The sequence below is a fragment of the Lithobates pipiens genome, unplaced genomic scaffold (genome assembly GCF_037356315.1).
Source record: "Lithobates pipiens isolate NorthernLeopardFrog02 unplaced genomic scaffold, aLitPip1_a1.2 Scaffold_27, whole genome shotgun sequence".
In the NCBI taxonomy this organism is placed as follows: Eukaryota; Metazoa; Chordata; class Amphibia; order Anura; family Ranidae; genus Lithobates; species Lithobates pipiens.
The window spans coordinates 227796445-227821549 of NW_027507788.1; the positions used below are offsets into that span (position 1 = coordinate 227796445).

At 46.8% G+C, this 25105-nt stretch overlaps 2 protein-coding genes across 3 annotated transcripts in view; both read right to left on the reverse strand.

Annotated features, from left to right (window-relative positions):
- Positions 1-359: 359 nt before the first annotated feature.
- LOC143934594 (uncharacterized) lies at positions 360-2183 on the reverse strand. 2 transcript variants are annotated; one of them, XM_077458343.1, is made up of 3 exons: positions 2050-2183; positions 1966-2007; positions 360-1925 (listed from the first exon to the last, which is right to left on the reverse strand). In XM_077458343.1, exons 1-3 carry the CDS (start codon positions 2158-2160, stop codon positions 939-941), a joined length of 1140 nt encoding a protein of 379 aa, XP_077314469.1. In that variant the 5' UTR covers positions 2161-2183; the 3' UTR covers positions 360-938. The 2 variants fall into 2 exon arrangements, with proteins under 2 accessions (XP_077314469.1, XP_077314468.1); XM_077458342.1 differs by having other exon boundaries at positions 1966-2183.
- Positions 2184-2331: 148 nt separating this feature from the next.
- Positions 2332-25105, reverse strand: part of NOL9 (nucleolar protein 9) — a gene marked incomplete in the record, with an annotated part of 29997 nt that continues 7223 nt past the window's right edge. The window contains 7 exon segments of the mRNA XM_077458341.1: positions 2332-2509; positions 5753-5886; positions 6056-6233; positions 10710-10815; positions 11599-11881; positions 22060-22221; positions 22496-22593. Coding sequence (XP_077314467.1) covers positions 2399-2509; positions 5753-5886; positions 6056-6233; positions 10710-10815; positions 11599-11881; positions 22060-22221; positions 22496-22593 — 1072 coding nt within the window.

Consider the following 25105-nt stretch of genomic DNA (forward strand, 5'->3'; position numbering starts at 1 on the left):
GCCAACCACCTTGAAGGAAAATACAACGTTGAGAATGTCCCATTTTTAATGCATCCGATTATGGAAAAATTATGTATAATTTAGTTCACCTGGAGATTTGGTCCCCAGATGTTTATTCACGGTCCATGAAGCAGATGTCTCCATAAAGATCTACGTCTGACATTTGTTTGAACATTTTCACTTGAAATCTTTTGTTTCTATATTACACCGACACACAATCGCAGCCACTGTGTTTTGAACACGGTGCAGGAAAAACGCACGAAAGAAGGCTTCCCCACACTGTGCTCTGGCACGAAAGGGCCCTTATTGCTTGGGCAAAGGTCACAATGGGTAAATTAAATACACATACCACTGCTCTATTCCATTTTATCCTTGTTTATTAACTCTTGAAACTACATTGTAGAAAGTCTTATTGTGATAATTTCTTTATTATAAAAAACATTTTATAACATACACAGAAAAAATCTGAAAGGCGATTGTGACGTTTACAGCTTTGATGATAGCGAGTTAGATGGACATATTGCAGGGACACTGCATAATCCATGACTGCTCTCTCTATTTATGTTATTACTATCACAATGCACCAAGTCTGGAGCACATTGGAGGACGCCTTCCTTGACTATTAGTCTGGGACACATGGGAAGAGTGCTCCTTCCTTGAACGTATTAGTCTGGAACACAATAGATGAGTGTGCCTCTCTAACTGTATAAGAATCTGGAACACTGGCTGAGTGCACCTTCTTGACTATTAGTCTGGGACACATTGGATAAGTGCACTTTCACTGACCATTAGTCTGGGACACATGGCGTGACTGCACCTTCCATGACCGTACATCTGGGACACAGTTGGATGCGCCTTCCTTGACTGCACGTCGAACACAGTTGAGTGCGCCTTCCTTGACCGTACGTCTAGGACACATTGGATGCGTGTATCTTTCTTCACTGTATTAGTGCGAGACAGATTGACATCTTGTTGACCGCATTAGAATCTGGAACACTGGCCAAGTGTGCCTTCCTAGTGTGGAGCACATTGGCTGAGTGCACCTTCTTGACTGCATTAGCCTGGAGCACATTGGCTGGGTGCACCTTCTTGACTGCATTAGCCTGGAGCACATTGGCTGGGTGCACCTTCTTGACTGCATTAGCCTGGAGCACATTGGCTGGGTGCACCTTCTTGACTGCATTAGCCTGGAGCACATTGGCTGGGTGCACCTTCTTGACTGCATTAGCCTGGAGCACGTTGGCTGGGTGCACCTTCTTGACTGTATTAGCCTGGAGCACATTGTCTGGGTGCACCTTCTTGACTGTATTAGCCTGGAGCACATTGGCTGGGTGCACCTTCTTGACTGTATTAGCCTGGAGCACATTGGCTGGGTGCACCGTCTTGACTGTATTAGCCTGGAGCACATTGGCTGGGTGCACCTTCTTGACTGCATTAGCCTGGAGCACATTGGCTGGGTGCACCTTCTTGACTGCATTAGCCTGCAGCACATTGGCTGGGTGCACCTTCTTGACTGTATTAGCCTGGAGCACATTGGCTGGGTGCACCTTCTTGACTGCATTAGCCTGGAGCACATTGGCTGGGTGCACCTTCTTGACTGCATTAGCCTGGAGCACATTGGCTGGGTGCACCTTCTTGACTGCATTAGCCTGGAGCACATTGGCTGGGTGCACCTTCTTGACTGTATTAGCCTGCAGCACATTGGCTGGGTGCACCTTCTTGACTGTATTAGCCTGGAGCACATTGGCTGGGTGCACCTTCTTGACTGCATTAGCCTGGAGCACATTGGCTGGGTGCACCTTCTTGACTGTATTAGCCTGGAGCACATTGGCTGGGTGCACCTTCTTGACTGCATTAGCCTGGAGCACATTGGCTGGGTGCACCTTCTTGACTGCATTAGCCTGGAGCACATTGGCTGGGTGCACCTTCTTGACTATTAGCCTGGAGCACATTGGCTGGGTGCACCTTCTTGACTGTATTAGCCTGGAGCACATTGGCTGGGTGCACCTTCTTGACTGCATTAGCCTGGAGCACATCGGCTGGGTGCACCTTCTTGACTGCATTAGCCTGGAGCACATTGGCTGGGTGCACCTTCTTGACTGCATTAGCCTGGAGCACATTGGCTGGGTGCACCTTCTTGACTATTAGCCTGGAGCACATTGGCTGGGTGCACCTTCTTGACTGTATTTGCTCTATTTGTAACACTGATGCAATTTGAACTCCTGTTTTAATTTATCATTTTGTATATATTTTTTTTTTTCGCAAGAGCCAACTGTTTGAGCTCACTTTGTTTTACATGTTTTAAAAGCTTTCAAAAAACAGTCTGAAATGTAACAAAAAAAATAATTTATTAAAACAGAACAGCAAAACAAAAAAGGGAAATGACAAAAAAAAAAACTTAGAGATGTTCGCGCCGTTTGAGGTGTGTCTTTCTCTTCATCTTCCCCGAGCCGTAGATTGTGAAGTCATAGTCCGAGGTGACGTAGGGAATCTCCCCATTAATTCCAGGCTGGAAAAACAGTAGAGAAGAGAAATGCTTAGATGAGAAATCTTAAACTGCCCACTGAACAATAAAAAAGGGAGCTGATGTAACAGGTTCCAGCTCCAGAAAAGACAACTACTACAGAGAAAACTCTCAAAATACCTGTGTGAGAAGCCTCAGGCTAAAGCTGGTATTTCTTCAATTCCTGAGCAGCCCACTAATCTGAACTCTAGGTTTCGCTGAAGGTCCTGCCCTGGAACTAGCACAGGCAGGCTGCTTGCCAAAAAGTACAAGCATTTTCCTATGGATTCTGGAAAACCACCAACAACTCTCAACATGAACATAGCCTCTTACGTCGTAAACTTTATTGCTCTGGGACCATTTCCATACTTAATTGGGATAGTCATAAAACCAATGATTCTTTACTTGGTCATGCCTACTTTTTCTTTTATATTAGATCAGGTTTATCCAAACGTTCTAAACAAAAAAAGGCCAATTTACCGTCCTTCAGACTTTCGAGGGGTCAGACTATGGCTACTGAGAGTAGCAAAGGCCCCATTGAGGGTGGGAGGAACAGGGCACCCCCTAACTTGGGCATCAGGAGCAACAAGGCACCCTCCCCCGGGCGTCAGTGGGAGGAACAAGGCGCACCCTATAAGGCAAGCTCCAAGATCTCTTGCAACTGTATAAAGCCCTACCATCGCTAAGTTTGTTTCCCGGTTATTTGTTACAGTAGGAAAGAGATTTCAGCGCGAATATTACCAATGATTAAAAAAAATAAAAATAATTATACTACAGCTATCATATGCTTCCTCTGAAATAGAAAATTGTTTAATTCCATACATTATGGCTCTGCACTCTACTCCAGGCTTATTGGGATAATATTCTAACCATCATTGAAAAAGATTCAGGGCTCAACAGACCCCAGGAATTCTTGGTGCATGTTGTTTCGTTGTACAGGCGAACCAATAGGCCAACATAAAACATTAATACCCGGTCCACTATCCTCCACTCTGCTCATCTTTACAATATACTGAATACTTTGTCACAATAAGTTCAAGTATAGGACATGCGTTGTTGTATTAGAAAGGAAACGGCGAAGCTGACCACATTCCCTTCATTTTCATGGCTCTTGGATCTACCCAAGTGATGCACCTTACCAGACTAACAAAGGTTACACCATATATGGTCATGTTTGCATATTTCTGCACCTTGCGGTACCATTTTCTATGTGTTACGCTTCGGCTTGGTTCATGCGACTTACAGCGCCACTTTGCCAGGCGAATTTGAAGCAATTAAAGCTATGTAATCTTCCTGTGATGTCAGGTCCAGATCACATCGATCAAGATGAGGATCTGACTTGGAGGCAACTTCCATTAAAGTGTACGGGCACAAGTCAGATAGAAGTCATCCTAAAGTAGTCCAGGAACCTTTTCTAAAGTCAGAGCGACTTCAGTAGTGCTAATTAAGACGAATCTCATTGACTAACATGGGATTTCACATGTTATGCGACTTGGGGTCTCACATTGGATTCTAAGTCGCAGGAACATCAACGGAGCCATACATGTTACTCTAATAACAAAAAAATTGTAATAATGATAATCCCCGACGTTCACGTTGATAACTCAAGTGTGGTGAAATCACTGTGTGTACATATGCATGTGGAACCTGTATGTTCACGTTTTAAACATGAGCATGGGGAGATGGGTGCTTTAAACATGTATATAAAAAAAACACACACACACACACACACACACACACACACACACACACACACACACACACACACACACACACACACACACACACGACATCAATTCAAACCAGTAGACGGGAAAAATAAAATGATACTATACAATCCTATACCCACAGTTGATCCGGAGGAAGACCCAAAAAAAAAAAAACCCCTATAAAAAGTATGATCCAATTTGCTCCAGCAGGAAAACAAATTTCTCCCGGATCCCCCCCAGGAGGTAATCAGGTATTCCCTGTATCAACTCTTTACCTATAAAATGTCAGTACCCAGTTATATTATGTATATTTACAAAAGAATCCAGGACTTTAAAACGCAATCTACCAAGCTGGCCAGAACCACCACTGGGAGTCTATTCCACATCTTACTGTGAAGAAGCCTTTCTGTATTTGGAGATGAAATCTTTTTTTCTCTAGACGTAAAGAGTGCCCCCCCTTGTCCTCTTTGTTGACTGTAAAGTGAATAACTCAACACCAAGTTCACCATATGGACCCATAAATATATAAGGGGGAGGGGGATATGATCACCATTAATATATACAAATTATATATATTTCTAGCCGGTACCTTACATATGAGCCGTGTGTGGAGAATGGTGCCAAACCCCTTTACATACATATACATATATTTAGGATTTGCCTGACAACTTCTGTCTTTCATAAATCCATGCCGTCTGTTGCTTTTCTTTCCCAGCAAGGACACATTTAAATGGTCTTATTAAACTCTCCAGTATCTTCCCAACTATAGAAGTTACTTACAGGTCTATAGTTACTTGGTAAAGACTTAGAGTCCTTTTTAAATATAGGCACCACATTGGCCCTGCGCCAATCCAGTCGTACTATTCCAGCCATTAACGAGTCCCTAAAAATTAGGAACAATGGCCTTGACATGACAGAGCTTAATTTTTAGGATCTAAAGGGTAGAAGGCTTTCATACCCCAATGTAATCTCTGCATCAAGATAGAAAACATTCTGTGTTCAGCTTCTGCTGATCCCAATAACAACCAGTAAGGAGAGAGCTGGGCGAGTTCACACGAGTGCCCCCCATAGCAAGAGGGTGGGGGGAGCCTAGAGCATCAGTAGGGGACTGGGAGGAGCGGGCTGCTCTGTGCAATACTATTGCACAGAACAGGAACATATGATATGTTTAGCTTTTTATTACTAGAATCACACACAAAAAAAAAAAAAATTAAAAAAAATTTAAAAAAGCGTATGGGAGGTTCCTCCTCCTTGGTCAGTAGTTGGGCAGCCAGTTTGTAGCAGACCCAGGCTTCCCAGGAACTGCGGTGCTGGGAGGGTGGCTGTAGAGCCACTTGTTCACTTTTATATAGAAAGATGCAAATGGCAACACCTTGATCATGGCTGCAGATTCTGGTATAACCACTTGCCCGATGATGAACCGGTATGTGCTAAGGCCTGGAAATGGTTAAGATGGTGCCATGACCACCGCCCCAGGTTTCTTATTTCACTCGAGTGAAAAAAAAAAAATATATATATAAAAATAAAAAAAAGAGAATACCTGGTTCTTGAAGATGCTGTGGGGTATAGATATGTTTCCAATTTGCAGGCAATTCACCAATCGCAGAGCAGCTGGAGGGATGGGTGTAAGGATGTGGTAGACCTTTTTCTCCATATTAATTCCCCGAATAATACCTGGTGAGACAAAAACAATTGGTCAGTGTAACAAATAACTGTCCGTCCAAAGTTTACGCTCTCCTCTCCTGGAGGAAAAAAAAAACAAAAAAAAACAAAAAACAAAGGAGCCCAAATGGGCATTTGACTCTTATGACTAGCCATAGTTTTTCCCTCTGTCCCAACTCACCAAACCCCAGGCAGTCACAGACTGGCGTCTGTGTGAGGATCACGGGGCCGCTGCTCTGGCTGCCGACATCATCCAGAATGTGGCACATGCCAACCCAGCTAGCGTTAGCCGTGTACAAGATGTGTGATGGAGCGACATCGGCATGGATGACTCGAAGTGCTACAGCATTAAACGGCACCTAGGGAACGCGAGAACACACACTCCAGGTTATACAGGTTTATTGGATTGCCATAGAATACATTCACAGATTTCAGGTTTACAAATCTACAACTACTATGTGTATGTCAGCAAAAGTAGAGCAATGCAGCAGACAGCACTTCAGAGAGGAGCCGACATTGTTCCCCTTTCTCTCTCTGTGACCCCAGAAACCAAAAAGCGATGAGGATTGTCATTTCCAGTTATGGCTCTTTGTTTACCTGGCTGTTACTGGGCAGGGAAGCAACCAATCACACCGATCTGCGTCTGATTGGCAGCATTGGAGTCTAAAAGGAGAGATCTGGGGTCTAATAGACTCTAGATCTCTCCATTCAAAAAAATATATCACAACCCATTCACAAGGGATGTCGTTCATCCTTTGTTAATGCAATAACGTGAATATAAATAAAAAAAAAAAAGAAGAAAAAAAAAAAAAAAAGGGTTTTAAAAATGTTGCAAGCTCCCTCTCCCCCCCATGCTTACATGTATATACATATGTAAAATGGTGATCACACCACACATGAGGTATCATCGCAAACGTCAGAGCAATAATTTTAGCTCTAGACCTCCTCTAACACTAAACTGGTAACCTGTAAAAGGGCTTTTACAGCGTCGCTAATCAAGATTTTTAGGTATCGTAGTTTGGCGCCACTCCATGGGCACACGCAATTTGAAAGCGTGACACGTTTGGTATCTATTTACTCGACAAAAAATTGCAACACCCACCATTTTTTTTCTCTAGGATCTCTGCTTAACCACCTGCCACTGGGCGAAATGACATTATGCAACGTTGCTTCGCCCTGTGGCCACAGGGTATACAGAGTATGAACAGCGATCTGTCATCTCCTCTACACAGTAGGGCTGAAACGATTAATCGATATTATCGATAATGAAAATCGTTGTCAACGATTTTCATTATCGATTAGTTGGTCCGCACCATGTGATCCGCCGAGCGGGCCGCGGCCTTAGGAAAGCCCGCGGCTTCGGCCTAGCTTCGGAGCTGGCGGCCATCTTGGTACACCCGGCGTCGGCGAGCTGCGCGCTGACGTCACCCCCAGCGCGGCGTTCAGCCTGTCAGCCCAAGTGAATGAGTTGTGGAGGAGTCACGGAGTTCTTCTGTCCCCGCACATCCCCCGTGGCTGGACTACCGGTTATACTGCATTATACTAGCAAATCCCGCAGAAAGCAGTCTATATTAAATTCTATAAAATAAAGTTTCATAAAAAAAGACTGCAAAATATAAATGAAATCAAAGACCAATAAAAATTTCCAATATTAGAGAACATTTTAAATTTTCACTTATTAAAAACAATAACATTCTACATATAAAAAAACATATATTTAAATAATTGATGAACATATGAATGTATTGGCATAACAATATTGGCAGATGGATCTGCAGATTAGGCTTACTGATAGAAAAGCAAATAGTCTTGCGCTTGGCAACAGAAGCTTACAGTTTAAGTCGGTTCTCCCTGCTGTCTGTCAGTGTTATTGTAGGGTGCAGGATGAGTTCCTCACATTGCTGGGGTCTGTGTATGGGGGGGGAGGGGGATTACTCTAACATTAACCCTTTCCATACAGCCTGCCTTGTCAAGTAGCAGATTGAATAAAGTTCAGCCCTCAGAGACTTCACATTTTCCCTCCAACTTTCCTAAAAAGTCCTGACTTCTTCTGCCCCCGCACATCCCCCGTCCTCTTCCTCTGCCCCCGCACATCCCCCGTCCTCTTCTTCTGCCCCCGCACATCCCCCGTCCTCTTCCTCTGCCCCCCGCACATCCCCCGTCCTCTTCCTCTGCCCCCCGCACATCCCCCGTCCTCTTCCTCTGCCCCCCGCACATCCCCCGTCCTCTTCCTCTGCCCCCCGCACATCCCCCGTCCTCTTCCTCTGCCCCCCGCACATCCCCCGTCCTCTTCCTCTGCCCCCCGCACATCCCCCGTCCTCTTCCTCTGCCCCCCGCACATCCCCAGTCCTCTTCCTCTGCCCCCCGCACATCCCCCGTCCTCTTCCTCTGCCCCCCGCACATCCCCCGTCCTCTTCCTCTGCCCCCCGCACATCCCCCGTCCTCTTCCTCTGCCCCCCGCACATCCCCCGTCCTCTTCCTCTGCCCCCCGCACATCCCCCGTCCTCTTCCTCTGCCCCCCGCACATCCCCCGTCCTCTTCCTCTGCCCCCCGCACATCCCCCGTCCTCTTCCTCTGCCCCCCGCACATCCCCCGTCCTCTTCCTCTGCCCCCCGCACATCCCCCGTCCTCTTCCTCTGCCCCCCGCACATCCCCCGTCCTCTTCCTCTGCCCCCCGCACATCCCCCGTCCTCTTCCTCTGCCCCCCGCACATCCCCCGTCCTCTTCCTCTGCCCCCCGCACATCCCCCGTCCTCTTCCTCTGCCCCCCGCACATCCCCCGTCCTCTTCCTCTGCCCCCCGCACATCCCCCGTCCTCTTCCTCTGCCCCCCGCACATCCCCCGTCCTCTTCCTCTGCCCCCCGCACATCCCCCGTCCTCTTCCTCTGCCCCCCGCACATCCCCCGTCCTCTTCCTCTGCCCCCCGCACATCCCCCGTCCTCTTCCTCTGCCCCCCGCACATCCCCCGTCCTCTTCCTCTGCCCCCCGCACATCCCCCGTCCTCTTCCTCTGCCCCCCGCACATCCCCCGTCCTCTTCCTCTGCCCCCGCACATCCCCCGTCCTCTTCCTCTGCCCCCGCACATCCCCCGTCCTCTTCCTCTGCCCCCGCACATCCCCCGTCCTCTTCCTCTGCCCCCGCACATCCCCCGTCCTCTTCCTCTGCCCCCGCACATCCCCCGTCCTCTTCCTCTGCCCCCGCACATCCCCCGTCCTCTTCCTCTGCCCCCGCACATCCCCCGTCCTCTTCCTCTGCCCCCGCACATCCCCCGTCCTCTTCCTCTGCCCCCGCACATCCCCCGTCCTCTTCCTCTGCCCCCGCACATCCCCGCTTTCCAGTGCTGCTGTGATTGGAGGTTGGGCTCTGCACATGCGTGCATCCATCTCCCAGCTTCGGGGTGCTCTTCGCTCCATTTGGAGGAGTCGGCCGAGTCACGTGTGGCGGGTCCGGACTAAGACTCCGCCCCACCGAGGAGGAGCCGCTGTCACCATGAAGGGGTGAGAAAACCCGAGACACCGGAGGGGGGGAGGGGAGCACTGAGAGGAGGTGGGGCAGTGACACCATGTGAGAGGGGAGGAATGTGTCATCTATACTGGGGGGGGGGGGGGGGGGGGGACACGTGTGTGTGTGTGTGTGCGCGTATATATTTCTCCCCCCCCCTTTTTTTTTATCCGATTAATCGAAAAAATAATCGGCCGATTAATCGATTATGAAAATAATCGTTAGTTGCAGCCCTACTACACAGTCCCCTTCCCCCTTCAGTTAGAACACACACTAGGTAACAATTAACCCCTTGATCGCCCCCAGTGTTAACCCCTTTTTGTTTTATATATTTTTGGGGGATATTGTAGCAAAAATTTAATATTGCACTTTTTTTTCCCAAAACTGTCGCTTTTTGTTTATTGCGCAAAAAATAACTGCATAGGTGATCGAATACCACCAAAAGAAAGCTCTATTTGTGGATAAAAAAAAAAAACACTTAAATTTTGCATGGGTGCAACGTCGCACGACTGCGCAATTTTCAGTTAAAGCGACGCAGTACCATATCGTAAAAAGTGCTCTGGTCAGGAAGGGGGTAAAATCTTCCAGGGCTGAAGCAGTTAAAAAAAATATATATTTAAAAATTATAGATTTTTTAATATACATATTTAGGGGTCCCCAGTCATTTAAGAAAATAGATTTCTACATGTAGGAGAAAAACGTCAGAATTGGCCTAGCGGTGTAAATCTCAGACCTGCATGGACAGAAAAATCAAAACCCCTCATTTGTGCATTCCATCTTGAGATGTCTGCCAATTCAAACACTGAATTGCATCAAGTTTAAGTGATGACATTCAAGCTGGCCATAGATGGATTAACATTTGGCTGGTTCAGTAGGGTCTAGATGAATTTCAATCAATCTATGGCCATTCCTGCTTGAACGATTGACCTGTCCAAAAAGGGCAATGAAGGAAAACCATTGTTGATTAGCAGCCCCTGATCAATGTATTCTGACAGCGAAGATGCCCCCTACTGTCAGAATACATTGGTACAGTGGTGAAGATTCCTCCATCCACTTCACTTGTATGGATGGAGGAATCTTTTCTTTGATCTGTCCAGAATAAATCACATCTATATCTATCTCATTTATCACCAGAATTACATAATGTGCTGGCAATGTCTCAATTGTGAGAGAAAGAGAAAGACAGAAAGAAAAAAGGTAAGCGAGCTGTGGGAGAGAGTGAAGAGAAGAGTAAGATATGGGGCAGGGCTAAGGAAGCAAAAAAAAAAAAAAGTGCTGTAGGACAGAGCAGGGTGAGAGAGTGCAAAGTGTTATTTACCAGGATCTCTATACTGACCTCATAAGGCACGAAGCTGTTAAGAGGAATGATCTGCTCAAACTGCTGCAACTTGCCAATGTAGCCCAACATGGCGAGATCTCTCAGAATCCAGCCGTGACAACGTCTGAAAGGGAAAAAATAAAGCTGAGCAAAAAAAAAAAAAATATGACTGCTTATACAGCACTTGTTATTACTTGAAATATGTGAAGTACTAATGTCCCCTATTTTGTTCATAGTAATCCATCAGCACTGGTGTCAGTGGACACAACAACCTCCAACCATTTTGTCAATAAACACAACAATAGGCCCCAGCATTGGTGTCAGCGGACTCAAACAGCTGCGGAATTTCGGTCAGTGGGTGCCATAATAACCCCTACTCATGCCACCAGTGGATGCAATAAGACCCAGCATCATCTCCCATCATTGGCATCAATGGACGCAATAAGCCCCAGCATCATCTCCCATCATTGGCATCAATGGACGCAATAAGCCCCAACATCATCTCCCATCATTGGCATCAATGGATGCAACAGGCCCCAGCATTGGAGTCAAAGCAATAACAACCACCAGCTTTGTTGTCGATGGAAATAACCACCAGCTTTGGTGTCAGTGGATGCAATAATTACCAGCAGTGAAATTGACCTCTACCCCCTTCATTGGAGGTGAGTAGTGGTAAAAGTTAACACCCCCCATTTCTGGCCATGGCAGTGAGCGTTTAACCTCCCTCCTCCACAGACCAGTACTACATAACTCCACCCACAGTATCTCTCCATTGCTATAACAGAGCGTTTCAGCGACTAACACCCCTCAGCCACTCGGGCTGCATGTGGGGCACCAGGGGTCTAGTAACTGGATTACCTTTAAAGTTGCTAATTTCAGACACCAAACCCTTACAAAAGTTACTTACACTGTCTCCGTCCCTCCAGCTCCACTAAAACTGTTCTCTACTTGAAACAGCTCATGTCCTAATGAAGGCCTAAAGTGAAGAAGTTCTTCCTCTTCATCGGAGGAGTCCAGACCTTGGTTCTTGTACTTTGTGTCAGATGAGGCCTTTGTCATGTATCCAGCTGCGCTCTTCACATACTCAGGAGTGAGCGGCTCCATGCGTTCTCCACCCTCTGCGACGATCTGTACGATGTGGCTGGGGGACAGCAGGCGGATTAGGTCTATCAGGAGTAGCAATCCAAACCCTGGGGGAGACATAAAGACATAGCAAGGATGTAAATATTAAAAAGGGCAACTCTAACCAGATGTAGGATGTTGCTATTTTTTTCCCCAAGAAAAAGTTTCTCTATAAGGTTTAGTACACATTCTGGATTCAACTAGATGGTCTTTTCAACTTAACTATGTAACATACAATGCGGCAATACATGTGTGTTGCACGATACTGTGCATTGCGATAGGGCAGCCCATTCATTTGAACAGGCATACCCGTACATCTCTGCCTGTTTCACGTGTTTCAGGCATGTGCATGCGCTCCCGCTGTAATTATGCACAGTGGGAGCTGATCAGCGGATACTGCAGACTTGATGCCCTCATCACCCACTTATTCGTTACAAAGGCAGAACGCAGTCTGCCTATGCAAGACAGATTGCTGTTCTGTCAGTAGGGAAGGTATTGATCCTGTGTTCCTGCAAAGCAGAGACATGGATCCATCTCTTCCCCTAGTAAAAGCGCCTCCCACAGAACACAAAGACTGGCAAGGCAAACAGGTAACCCTTTGATAGCCCCTGATGTTAACCCCCTTCCCAGCCAGTGTCATTAGTACACTGACAGTGCATATTTTTGAGCACTGATCACCTTATACTGCATTTATAGGCGTATAACACGCACCTTAATTTTAAAGGGGTTGTAAAGTAAAATTTTGATTTTTTTTAAATAAACATGCTATACTTACCTCCACTGTGCAGCTCGTTCGAGTGGCCCCGAACCTGCTCTTCTATGGTCCCTCAGCGGCTGTCTGCTTCTTCCCGCAAGTACTTCTTACGTTCATGTGAGCTCCTTCGCATGGTGAGAAGCACCTGCGGGCGCGCTCCCGTGATACAGCTGGCGGCTATAGCCGCTCGCTGTATCACACGGCCACGCCCCTGGCGCACCGCGTCAGTGGATGTGATTGACAGCAGCGCGAGCCAATGGCTGCGCTCCATCCATCCACTCCAGCCAATCAGCGGCCAGGCTGAGTGGCGAGGGCGAGCGCGGGACTTTCGAGGGGTCGGGTAAGTAAAACGGGGGGGGGGGGGGGGCGGGGGGTGCAGGCACTGTCAGATGCTTTTTCACCTTAATGCATAGAATGCATTAAGGTGAAAAAACATTTACCTTTACAACCCCTTTAAGAAAAAAAAAACCTTACAATTTTAAAGCAAAATAAGGGTCAGTGCCCATCAATTTAGCCTCATCAGTGCCCATCTGCAGCCTCGCCATTGCCCATCATTGCAGCCTAACCAGTGCCATAATAGACAGAGCTGGTTCTCCTGTGTATTGGGCATCAGGCCCAGTACCAACCACTGGTCCGGCTCCTATGATGGACATAACACCAGTCCAATGGCAGAACTGGGCGTGACTGTGAGCCGAGCACACAGATGATCGCGGCTGTATTTCGGCGGCGCTCGTTCTCTGCTCCCCCCTCCAAGGCAGCCCTATATCAGTGTATAAAACACGCACACACAATTTTCCTCTGATTAAGGGAGTGAAGTGTGTGTTATACGCCAATACGGCAAGTGTCACCGATTCCCGCCAACGTGTCAGAATGCCCACTGCAATGTTTCAGTTCCACTATAAAGTTGCTGATCACCACCATTACTAGTATTAAAAAAAAAAAAAAAAATAAAAAAAAAAAGATACAAATTTTGTTTGGGTATAGGAGTTAGCGGACCATGCAATGCTGAATAGAATAGAAAAAAAAAGAAAAAAGAAAAAGCCTAGTCATGAAGGGGGGTAAATCTTGCAGAGCTTACGTGGATAAACTATTTTTAAAATGCTCATTAGAATCATAAAGTGCCAGTTAACAGAGTGTTCTAATGCTACAGCCCAATCAGTGTACATCTTGGGCAGCACACCACGTACCACGGGTCAGTACCGTCCAAAAGTTTTATTGTAGAATGATCACATCGCAATAGACAACAGTTTGGAGCCGTACAGGACCCCCCTTAGAGCGTTGTACTTTGTCTATTGTGATCATTCTACAATTTAAAAAAAAAAAAAAAAAAAAAAAAAACTTTCAGCGGTTCAACCGATTGATCCATGGTGTGCTGGCAAGATGTACATTGACCTGTGATGCCTCCAATCTCTAGCTGGTTGTTGTTGCAGCACCCCTTCCTTCTAAGCATAATCCAGGCAGCAGTGAGAAGGTTAACATTTCATCGAATGGTACATCCCGTACCAAACACTGACCCAAAAAACTGTGCAACACCCATCAGGTGAATCAGAGCGTCAGTGGATATATAAAAAGTCTACATACCTCTGTTAAAACTGCAAAAAAAAAAAAAAAAAATTAAAATTAAAAATAGACTCAGTTAGACTTACCGGTGACGGTATTTCTAAGAGCCTTTCAGGACAACCCCGGAGAGAGTAGCTCCACCTTGCAATCAGGAAACACATGCCCACTTTAAAAACACCTCCTCCTCCTCCATGGCTTCAGTTATTGTGGCCTTCCGACGCTGGAAAACAAAGCACAGAAAGCACAACACCATGGTAGAACTTAATACATTTACTAAGCATAACCTAGGGAGGGAAGTAACGGTTGTCCTGAAAGGCTCTTAGAAATACCGTCACCGGTAAGTCTAACTGAGTCTTTCTCAAATCGCCTTTCAGGACAACCCCGGAGAGGATAACCGAGAAACTTACCCTAGGGCGGGACTACTGCCTGCAGTACCTTCCTGCCGAAGGCCTGATCTGCTGCAGACAGTAGATCTAACCGGTAATGCCGGAGAAATGTCGAATAACTGGACCAAGTGGCAGCCTTGCAGATTTGTTCAGGCGTGGCACCGGCCCTTTCAGCCCAGGAAACTGCCGTGGATCTAGTAGAGTGGGCAGCAATACCTGAGGGAGGTATTTCTCCTTTTGCTTTATAGGCTTCTGTTATAGCCAACTTAAGCCACCTACCCAGCGTACTTTTAGAAGCTTTCTCCCCCTTGCGTGATCCAGAAAATATCACAAAGAGGGCGTTTGATTTTCTAAATTCTTTAGTAACTTTCAGAAACTGTAAAAGACACCTTCTCACATCCAATGTGTGAAAAACTTCCTCTCCTGCATTTGCTGGGCTTGCAGAGAATGTAGGTAACACTATTTCCTGTGATCGATGGAAAGTTGAGGATACTTTCGGTAGGAATGCTGGATCCGTCCTCAGTACCACCCTGTCCTGATAAATTCTAAGGAAGGGTTCTGTAATAGCTAGAGCTTGGAGCTCGCTGACTCTCCTGGCCGAGGTGATGGCCACCAAAAGATTGTTTTTAAAACCACCTTCTGTAAAGAAGCTTCTTGTAAGGGTTCAAACGGTGCTCCCGAGAGACCCTGTAAAACTGTAGACAAATCCCAACTGGGAAAGTCTTTAAGGGCTACTGGTCTATTTCGAGCAAGAGCCCTAAAAAAAACTAGAAATTAAAGTTTCTTTAGATAAAGTATTTTCAAAGAAAACTGATAAGGCAGCCACCTGAGTCTTCAGGGTACTGGCTGCGAGACCCTTCTCCATTCCTTCATGGAGAAACTCCAAGACGGACACCGTGCTCTTGACCTTGAGTTCTCTAGAACTGCACCAGGAGTTGAACTTTTTCCAGACCTTCATGTAAATTGCCTGTGTAACTGCCTTCCTACTGGACAGCAGGGTCTTTACTACTTTATCTGAGAGACCTTTAGCCTTTAACAGGTCCTCCTCAGAAACCAGGCGGTTAGCTGCAGGAGTTCCACTTCTGGATGACTTACTGTCCCCTGTGATAACAGATCTTTTCTGAGTGGTAACCTCCATGGGGGCTTCGAGGCTAGGTTTCGAAGACCCGCGAACCAGGGTCTTTTTGGCCAAAAAGGAGTGACTAGTATTAAGTCTGTCCTTTCTTCCCTGAATTTCCTCAGTACTAGTGGAATTAGAGGAAAGGGGGGAAAGGCATAGCACAGCTGGTAATGCCAGGGGTGAGCGAATGCATCCAACCCTATTGCTGCATCTCCTCGGTGAAGAGAAAAGAATCTGTCCACCTTTGAGTTCTGCTGGCTGGCAAAAAGGTCTACCTGAGGAACCCCCCAGGCCTCGGAGATCATCAGGAACACTTCCTGATTCAGACTCCATTCTGCCTCTAGCAATTTGCGCCTGCTTAGGAGGTCCGCAAACAAATTCTGAGAGCCCTTCAGATGCACTGCCGATAGTGAGGCTGTGTTCTGTTCTGCCCAGGCTAACAACAGATTGGCCAGCTCCATCAAGCTCCTGCTTCTGGTTCCCCCTTGCTTCATAATGTAGGTAACCGCTGTTGTGTTGTCTGACAACACCTGAACATGGTGGCCTCTCAAACTCTGCTGAAATGCCACTAAACCCAGAAAGATCGCCTTCAACTCCCTCCAGTTGGATGATCTTTGAGCTTCCTGTTTGGACCAGACCCCCTGAGATGTCTGACCATCCAGATGGGCTCCCCAGCCCCAGGCACTTGCGTCTGTAGTAAGGCGCTTGTCCACAGGAAAGGTCCACACCAGGCCCCTTGAGAGGTTTGCCTGGTCTCTCCACCACCAAAGAGCCCTTTTCGTCTTTGACGAAATTTTTAGCTGTTTTTCCAAAGGATCCTGATGGGACCAGCTTGACAGAACCTCCCTCTGAAGGGGTCTGGAATGGAACCTGGCCCACTGAACAGCCGGGATTGCTGCCGTAAGCAGGCCCAGAACTGCCATAGCCATCCTGACTGAGACTGTCTGGTTGCTCTGTATCCGCTGTACAGCTAGCTGTAACTTTTCCTGTTTTTCCAACGGCAGGAAAACTTTCTGGAGAATCGAATTTAATGTATACCCCAGAAATTTCATTTCCTGTGAGGGGGTCAGGATTGACTTCTCTAGGTTTAGAAGCCATCCCAGGCCCTCGAGGTGAGACTGGGCCCTCTGGAGATTGACTAGGACCTGCTCCCTGGAGTCTGCAAAAAACAAAAGGTCGTCCAGATAAGGAACAACTGGAATCCCCTTCAATTTCAGGGGTTCCAAAGCCTCTGCCATAATCTTCGTAAAGACCCTGGGAGAGGACGAGAGTCCGAACGGCAGAGCCCTGAATTGGAGGTGCCATACCGAACTCCCTACCTTCAATGCCAGGCGCAGGAACTGCTGCGATGCCTGATGAATTGGTATATGAAGGTAGGCATCCCTTAGGTCCAGGGATGCCATGAAGCATTCTGGGGTCAACAGCTTTGTGATGGAGAAAATTGTATCCATCCTGAAATGTTTGTACCGAATGAACCTGTTCAGGAATTTCAGATTCAGGATTAGACGGTACTTCCCTGAGGGTTTTTTCACCAGAAAAATATGTGAATAAAAACCCCCGCCCTGCTGGCTTACTGGGACTTGAATCAGAACCTCTTGCTGTATCAGCTCCTGTAACAACAGCTTCATTGCAGAGGCCTTCTCCTGATCCCTTGGCAATGTTGTCACATAAAACCTGCTCGGGGGTGGTTCTGAAAACTCCAACCTGTACCCCTGATCGACAACGCTCTTCACGAACAGATTTGGAGACAGCCTGTCCCATTGTTCGCGAAAAGCTGACAGTCTCCCCCCCACTGGGGAGATATTGTCACTTGTTCTTAGGGGACTGCTCTGGGGGAGATCTAAAGAGGACTCCACCCCTGCCTTTGCCCTTCTGTGAACCCCATCTGCTCTTGTGCTCCTGGTCTTTTTTATGGGACTGCTGAAAAGCACGAAAATTCTTTTTGGCAATCTGCTTTTTCTTAGCTGGAAAAGCCTTCTTTTTATCGGCTGTTCTATCCAGCACAGACTCTAAATCAGGACCAAAGAGCAAGTCACCCGAGAAGGGAAGACCACACAGCTTGACCTTAGAGGCAGTGTCCCCAGACCATGTTTTCAGCCAAACTGCTCTCCTGGCTGAATTTACAAGAGCCGAAGACCTAGCGGCCAGTTTAACTGATTCTGCTGATGCATCCGCCATGTATTTGACTGCATTCAGGATCAGTGGAAAGGACTCTAAGAGATCCTTGCGGGGTGTCCCCGCCTCAATATGGCTCTTCAGCTTCTCTACCCAACATTCCAGATTCCTGGCCACCACCGTAGCTGCCATTGCTGGTTTTAGACTGACTGACGCGGCATCCCAAGCTTTTTTAAGGATGGAGTCAGCTTTTTTGTCCATTGGGTCTTTAAGGATCCCCATATCTTCAAAGGCTAGATCCGTTCGTCTGGATACCTGCGAGAAAGCTGCATCGACTCTAGGTTTCTTATTCCAAACCTCTGAGTCCTTATCTTCGAAGGGAAACCTTCTTTTGAGAGCTTTAGAGAAGAAAGGGGCTTTTTCTGGGTCCTTCCACTCCTTTCTCACTGAGTCTGAGAGGACCCTGTGGACAGGAAAAACTCGCCGTTTTGTTTCGTCCAACCCCTGGTACATTTTGTCATGAACTGACAGTTGTACTTTTTCTTCCTGAATTTCTAGAGTAGTGTAGATTGCTTTTAAAATATCATCTACTTCCTCTAGTGATAGCTTGAATTTGGAGCCCCTGCTATCTTCTTCCTCTTCCTCCTCCTCAGAATCCCTGAAGGAGATGAGAGTACTACCCCCTTCGTCTCCAGACTCTTCAGTTTCCACCTGTCTGGATGACGACGCCCTGGGGCTGGGCGGTAAGTTCTGAGGCTCGGTCTGTGCGGGAGGGTTTTGTATCAGAATGGACTTGACTGAACTCAAGGAGTTTGTCAGCTCTTTAACCGAAGAAAACAAATCCTTATATTGTTGAGATGTTTCCTCTTCCACCAATTCTCTGATACAATTTCTGCACATTGCCTTCTGCCATGAATCTCTGAGGGGGGTTTTGCAGGAAGGACATTTTCTCTGACCTGGTCTAGCTTTTCCTAGTGATTTTTCCTGAAACGACATACAGGTTTAATTCACTAAAAGCTCTCAACAACCAGTTGCTTAACACCAAGCCAGTGCAGAGACCCACCACCAAACAGACCTACTAGTGAGACCCCAGAACTAGGCTGCAAAAGGTCAGAGCGAAGTCCACCTCTGACCTGCAGCGACAGGCCCTCAAGAGGGGGGAACAAACAAAGACATACCCACAGTAAAGCAGAGGGTGCCAGTGCACCTTACGTACCTGGGCTGGACCGGTGCTGGGGGCGCCTGTCTCCGCCATAGCTGGCTTGCACTCTTCCATCGTTTGAGTGAGGCAGCTATTTTACAAACAGCTCTCATTTTAAATTTTCCCGGCCGCCGCGTCATCAAGGCCGGCCGGAAGCGGAAGCACACGGTCACCTGACCCGCCCCATGACCCCTGCGTTCCAGGCGCTGAACCACGGCGCCACGCCCCCTCAGAGCGCCCGCGCGTCACCGTGAACGACGCCGTCGCCGCCCGGGACCCGGCGCCGAAAACGGAGCCATGCCGCTGACCTGCAGCGGCCTCCGCCAGCAACAGAGCCCTCCCTGCGCTAACAAGCGGACACCGGGCACCCGACACAAGCGGACACCGGGCACCCGACGCCGGCACTCCGAGGGTCCTTACTCCCGTGAGATGGCGGGACCAGGAGCTCCAGGAGTCCTCTCCCCGTGGAGATGCTGCTGGGGGTCAAAGAGAAACAACCTGCAACAAAAGGTAAGCCTTACTCCCCTGCAGAGAGTGTAGCTCTCCCTGGTTCAGGCACATGCTTCCTCCAAGGAGGAAACACAATAACTGAAGCCATGGAGGAGGAGGAGGTGTTTTTAAAGTGGGCATGTGTTTCCTGATTGCAAGGTGGAGCTACTCTCTCCGGGGTTGTCCTGAAAGGCGATTTGAGAAAATGTGGTTGCATAAGTGTGCAACCACATTATGAATGAATGAATGAAATACTTATATAGCGCACAATGCGAACTGAATCGCCTCTAGGCGCTGTGGCGAGCTTTGATCATCTGCTAAAAGAGGAAGGTCTTGAGTTTTTTCCTAAAAGCCAGGTGATTTTCTTCCAGGCGGATGTTTATTGGTAGAGCATTCCATAGCCGAGGCCCTTGGACAGCGAATCTCCGATCCCCCTTGGATTTATACCGGGCTTTGGGCACGAGGAGGAGGTTTTTGTTGGCTGATCGAAGACTGCGGTTTGGTGTGTAATGATTTATTTTCTCCATTAGGTATTGCGGAGCTTCTCTATGCACGCATTTGTGGGTGAGGCAAAGGGTCTTGAACGTGATCCGATTTTTTACGGTTAGCCAATGTAAGCTCCTCAGTGAAGGAGAAATGGATTCCCAGGGTTTTTTTCCTGTTATCAGCCTTGCCGCCGTGTTTTGGATCAGTTGTAATCGCGCAAGTTGATATTGTGGTAATCCTATGTAAAGCGAGTTTGCGTAGTCCAGTCGTGAATTAATGATTGTTCCAACTACCACTGCTTTGTCATTCTTTGGGATAAAAGGGATGAGTCTGCGAAGCATGCGCAGCAGATGGTGAGATCGACTGACTACTGCTCCTATTTGCGCATCCATTGACATTTGTGCGTCTAAAATAACCCCGAGACTCTTCGCTTTGGTCTTTGGGGAGATAGTCTGCCCAAAGACGGTTGGTGGAGACCAGGAGGTTTTGGTTGCGGGCTTATGATTTGGGTGTAAGATAAGAAGCTCTGTCTTTGATTGGTTCAGCTGGAGAGAGTTGGTGGTCATCCAGTCCTCTATTGATTTGAGGCAGTTTTCAAGTTGTTGTTGGTGATCTTTTTTTCCATTGATCCGGAAATAAAGTTGCGTGTCGTCAGCGTAAGAGTGGAAGCAGAGATCTGAGCATCTGATGATTTGAAGGAGTGGGCGAATCTAAATGTTGAAGAGAACGGGTGACAACGGAGAGCCTTGAGGGACTCCGCAGGTGACTGCCCGAGTTTCGGAGAGGAATTTTCCTAGTTTCACTGTCTGTGACCGATTTCCTAGGAAGGACGCGAACCAATGGAGATCTATGTCTTGGACTCCGGCTACTTCTGTGAGGCGGACGAGTAGAGTATTGTGATCTACTGTATCAAACGCTGCACTTAGGTCTAGCAGTACGAGGAGACACGGCTCTCCGTCATCTGCCGCTTCGAGGGCGTCATCCCAAATCTTGAGGAGAGCTGTTTCTGTTCCATGACCCGGGCGGAAGCCTGATTGCAGCGGGTCCAGGAGTTTGTGAGTATCCAGGTGAAGTTGTAGCTGATGTACTACAGCTTTCTCCATGATCTTAGAAATGGTGTTGAGGCTTGTAATTGGCCTACGGTTGTTTGGATCCTGAGGGTCCAGATTATAACTGAGGATGTAGCTGTGTTCAGAATTAAGCAATCACACTCAAGGAGTCCGTGCACACCAGCCATCTGCCAAGATGTGCCATGCTGATAGACTCATACCCAAAAAGACTGAGTGCTGTAATAAAATCAAAAAGGTGCTTCAACAAAGTTTTACTTTAAGGGTGTGCAAACTTATGCAACCATATTCATTTTTTTATTTTTACTTCCCTCCACCTAAAATATTTGTTTGTTGTTCAATTGAGCTGTACAGTTTATAGTTTAAAAAAAAGGTGGAAAAAGTTCTGAAATGATTTATATCACAGAAACCTGACATTTTAACAGGAGCGTGTAGACTTTATATCCACGGCTGCCAGCATGCATCAGCGGCTCCTGTACCCACTGTTTAAAAAAAAACAGTGTTCAGGCAGAGCCACCGATTGGCTAGCTCTGCCAAAATGTTAGACAGAAAATGAGCAGCTGCCATTCAAGGTAAATCGACTTTAATTTTTATACATCCGTTACTAGTGTCTAATGGGCAAATATAACTCCCAAGGAAGGGATATTATATTGATTTTTGTACTGAAATGGACACGTCTTTATGTTGCTTTTCTAGCTCTGATGAAGGGGGTGGGTTTTGAGAAGCTGCTTCCTATAGGGGGCACTTGTTTATACTCAATTCCACTCTGGGCTGTTTGCCTCCATTCAGACACACAGCTTGGCCATGCCCCTGCTCACAGCTTTCAACTGACAGCAGCAGAAGCCAATGGCTGCCACTGCTCTCAGCTAAGCCTGTGAGAACAGGAAGAGGGCAGAAGAGCTGCTGCAGACGTGCATGGCGCTGGGATTAGATTGGCTCGAGTACTTGGGGGGGGGGGGGTCAGCTACTATTAATAGTTTTTTTTTTTTACCCTAATGCACAGAATGCATTAGGGTAAAAAAAAAAAAAACCTAATGCCTTTACAAATGAAAGCATCCAATGGTTGACCTTTAATCCATCCCATGGTGTTGACAATGAGTGGCTGCTCCCTCCTGTAAGACGTGATGACATATTTCACAGATTCGATAAACCGTTCTATCTCCTGTTCACATGTCGTGTCTCCGAAGAAGACCATCTTCTGGACATCACTCTGATGTGTAAATGGAGGGCCTGCAAACAAAAATAAAAAAAAATAAAATCCTCTAGTGTCCTGTAGGTGGGGCTATAAAACCCTGTTCAGTCATGGATAAAGAAGAGGCTGTGTGAAAGAAAAAATAAAAAATAAAAGAAGAAGACAAACACACACGGAGGACAGCCAGGATAGTGAAGACAGCTAAACGCAGATGAAATACATATATTGGAGCTGTTTAACCTGCCCAAAGGATTGAAACGACTAAAGTAAAGATAGGTCCCATTGGGGAAAGACCACTTTTAAGACACTTACCCAGAATCGGCTTGGTTACGTTCAGCAATGATATGGAGCCAGGAGGTGTAAACTCTGACTGTCCCAAATCACACTCCAAGTAGCCAACACATGGAATGCTGAAAAAAAAAAAAAAGTATAAACCATCAATCTCTAAAAATGATTCACTTTATACAATTATAATCTATCTGCAACTAAAAATGCAGGCGTGTGTGAGCCCCGATTGTCCAAGTTGTCTGCCGGCTTCTAATCTTTTGAGGATTCCTGTACTAACAACCAGAGTCCTTGGCTTTGCCTCTTCCTCCCAAATAGCAGTGCTGCCAGTCCAAGCAAAAAACGAAATCCATCTTACTCATCTCCTCTCCAACGGTCTGGGTCCCCCGCCAGCATCATCTTCTCACACTGGAGCTGCTTGCAGACTGGGACCTGGGAAGAAGTCTCCTGCGCATGCATCAGTCATCCTAGCACCCAAGGACTGTGCTAGCAATGTAAGCTGAGCAGCCCGCAAATCATTGCACAATCAGCAGCAGCGGAGGGGACTGGGTCCTGATGTCTGTGCCAACGGACACAGCAGTAGGACTCGGGTGCCTCCATGGAATACAGCTCTCCGTGGGGGCACCCGGTAAAGAGGAGGAGCCGGGAGCGCTGCTGGGACACCAAAAAATAAAAAATAAAAAGGGGGGGGGGAATAGGGGCTGCTCTGCAATTATGACTTTTTTTTTTATAACAAATTAAACTTTAAAATCACTTTAAAGCCGAATTTCAGGTTTTCTATGACTTTAAATAGTTTGGGCCAAGCATGAAGAGATGCGCAAGCTGGACATGCTGTATAAACAGTATGCAGTACAAGCTACACCAAGTATCCAGCAGTGGAAGTGAGACTTGCCATAACAAAATAACAGTCAGCCTTAGCACTGCTCAACCATTCACATGAAGCTTTGTATTTTACAAATACAAGGCTTCCTCCGATTGGAAGGGATAGTGAAGGAAAGTTAATTCGGACCCGCTTGATCCAAACTGTTTAACCAGTTCCTAACAAGCTGCCGCAATTTTACAGCAGCAGAATGGCACAGGTGGGTGAATCGACGTTACGTCGGTTCGCCTTCTGACCACTAGGGGGCATGCAGAGCGACGACGGAGCTGATGTGCTTGCCTGGTGGCGGCGATGACCACCAGGTACCCACGATCGCTCCACACGGAGACAGAACGGAGATGTGTCAATGTAGACAGACAGATCTCTGTGCCGTCAGGGGTGAGGAGAGTGATCTGTTTATACCAAGTATGAACAAATCGCTCTTCTCACCCAGGCAGTCCCATCCAACCATAGTTAGAATCACTCCCCCAGGACACACAACACCTTGATTGCCCCCTACTGTTAACCCCTTCCCTGCCAGTGACATTTACACAGCAATCAGTGCATTTTTGTAGCACTGATCGCTGTATAAAATGGCAATGGTCCCAAAAATGCGCCAACAAAAAAAAAGTGTCCAATTTCTTTCGCAGTCCCAATAAAAAAAATAAAAAAAGCCAGAAATTTGTCCCCTATTTTGTAGAAGGCGCTATAACTTTTGCACAAACCAATATATGCTTATTGCGATTTTATTAACAGAAATATGTGGAAGAAATTGGCCTGAATTGAGGAAAAAAAAATAGCTATAAAAAAATGGCAATTTTCCAAATTGTCGCTATTTATAGTGCAAAAAAAAAAAAAAAAAGAAACCATAGGAGGTGATCAAATACCAGAAGAAAGCTCCATTTGTGGTAAAAAAAAAATAAAAAAAAATAAATAAAAACTTAACATTTTGTTTGGGTACGTCGCATGACCGCGCAATTGTCAGTTAAAGCAACGCGGTGCCATCTTGCAAAGAAATGGCCTGGTCATTTAGCAGCCAACTCCTCACGGGGCTGAAGTGGTTAAAGTCTTAAGAAGCCTGAGGTTAGGCTTCAAGACTCTTCCCTCTACTAGCAGTGTTGCTGTATTTGGGATTACAGAAAGCCAATATAAGGATACAACTCGGGTACTTATATATTTTTTTTTTAATAACTGGACTACATTGCGCATTTTACATCTGCCAAAGTAATATTGACCATGAGAGCAGATCTACATGTGAACACCCTCATGTTTCCTTTGGAGCAGGTCACACCCCATATTTAGGGTAGAACACGCAACATGCTCCAAACCTGCCCCCTGCAGGCCCTCCCACCCACCGTGACAGCAGGCGGGAGAACCTCTCCACACACCCGCTGTCACATTTTGACAACAGCACATCTGTGCAGGGCTCTTCCCACACAGCCGTGTCAATAATTCACAGGAATCTGAATGAGAAAACTACAAGTCTCATCTACCACCCGGGCAGACAGCTTGTGGCTGTCGATGGACCACGAGTGTGCTGATCAGCATTGCTTGTAGTCCATTCACACACTGCCTACAGCGCTAATAGAAATAAAGCAGCAGAGCTGCAGGCAGTGCATGCAGGATCACGACATTGCACCAGGGACCCACTGATCATGGGTACAATGCTGAATGTGCTCCTGTTAAAAAAAAAAAAAAATTAAATAAAAATAAGTTTAAAATGCACATTTTCTGGCAAAAATGTGTATTTATACTTTTTTTTTTTTTTCAAAAGGTGA

Bases quoted from the DNA above. Each gene is read 5' to 3' on its own strand.
- LOC143934594 (XM_077458342.1), bottom strand. From the start codon at position 2,160: ATGTGCTCCAGGCTAATAGTCAAGAAGGTGCACCCAGCCAATGTGCTC. The intron at 1,926-1,965 runs GTGCACCCAGCC...ATAGTCAAGAAG, and splicing joins AGGCTAATACAGTCAAGAAG to GTGCACCCAGCCAATGTGCT.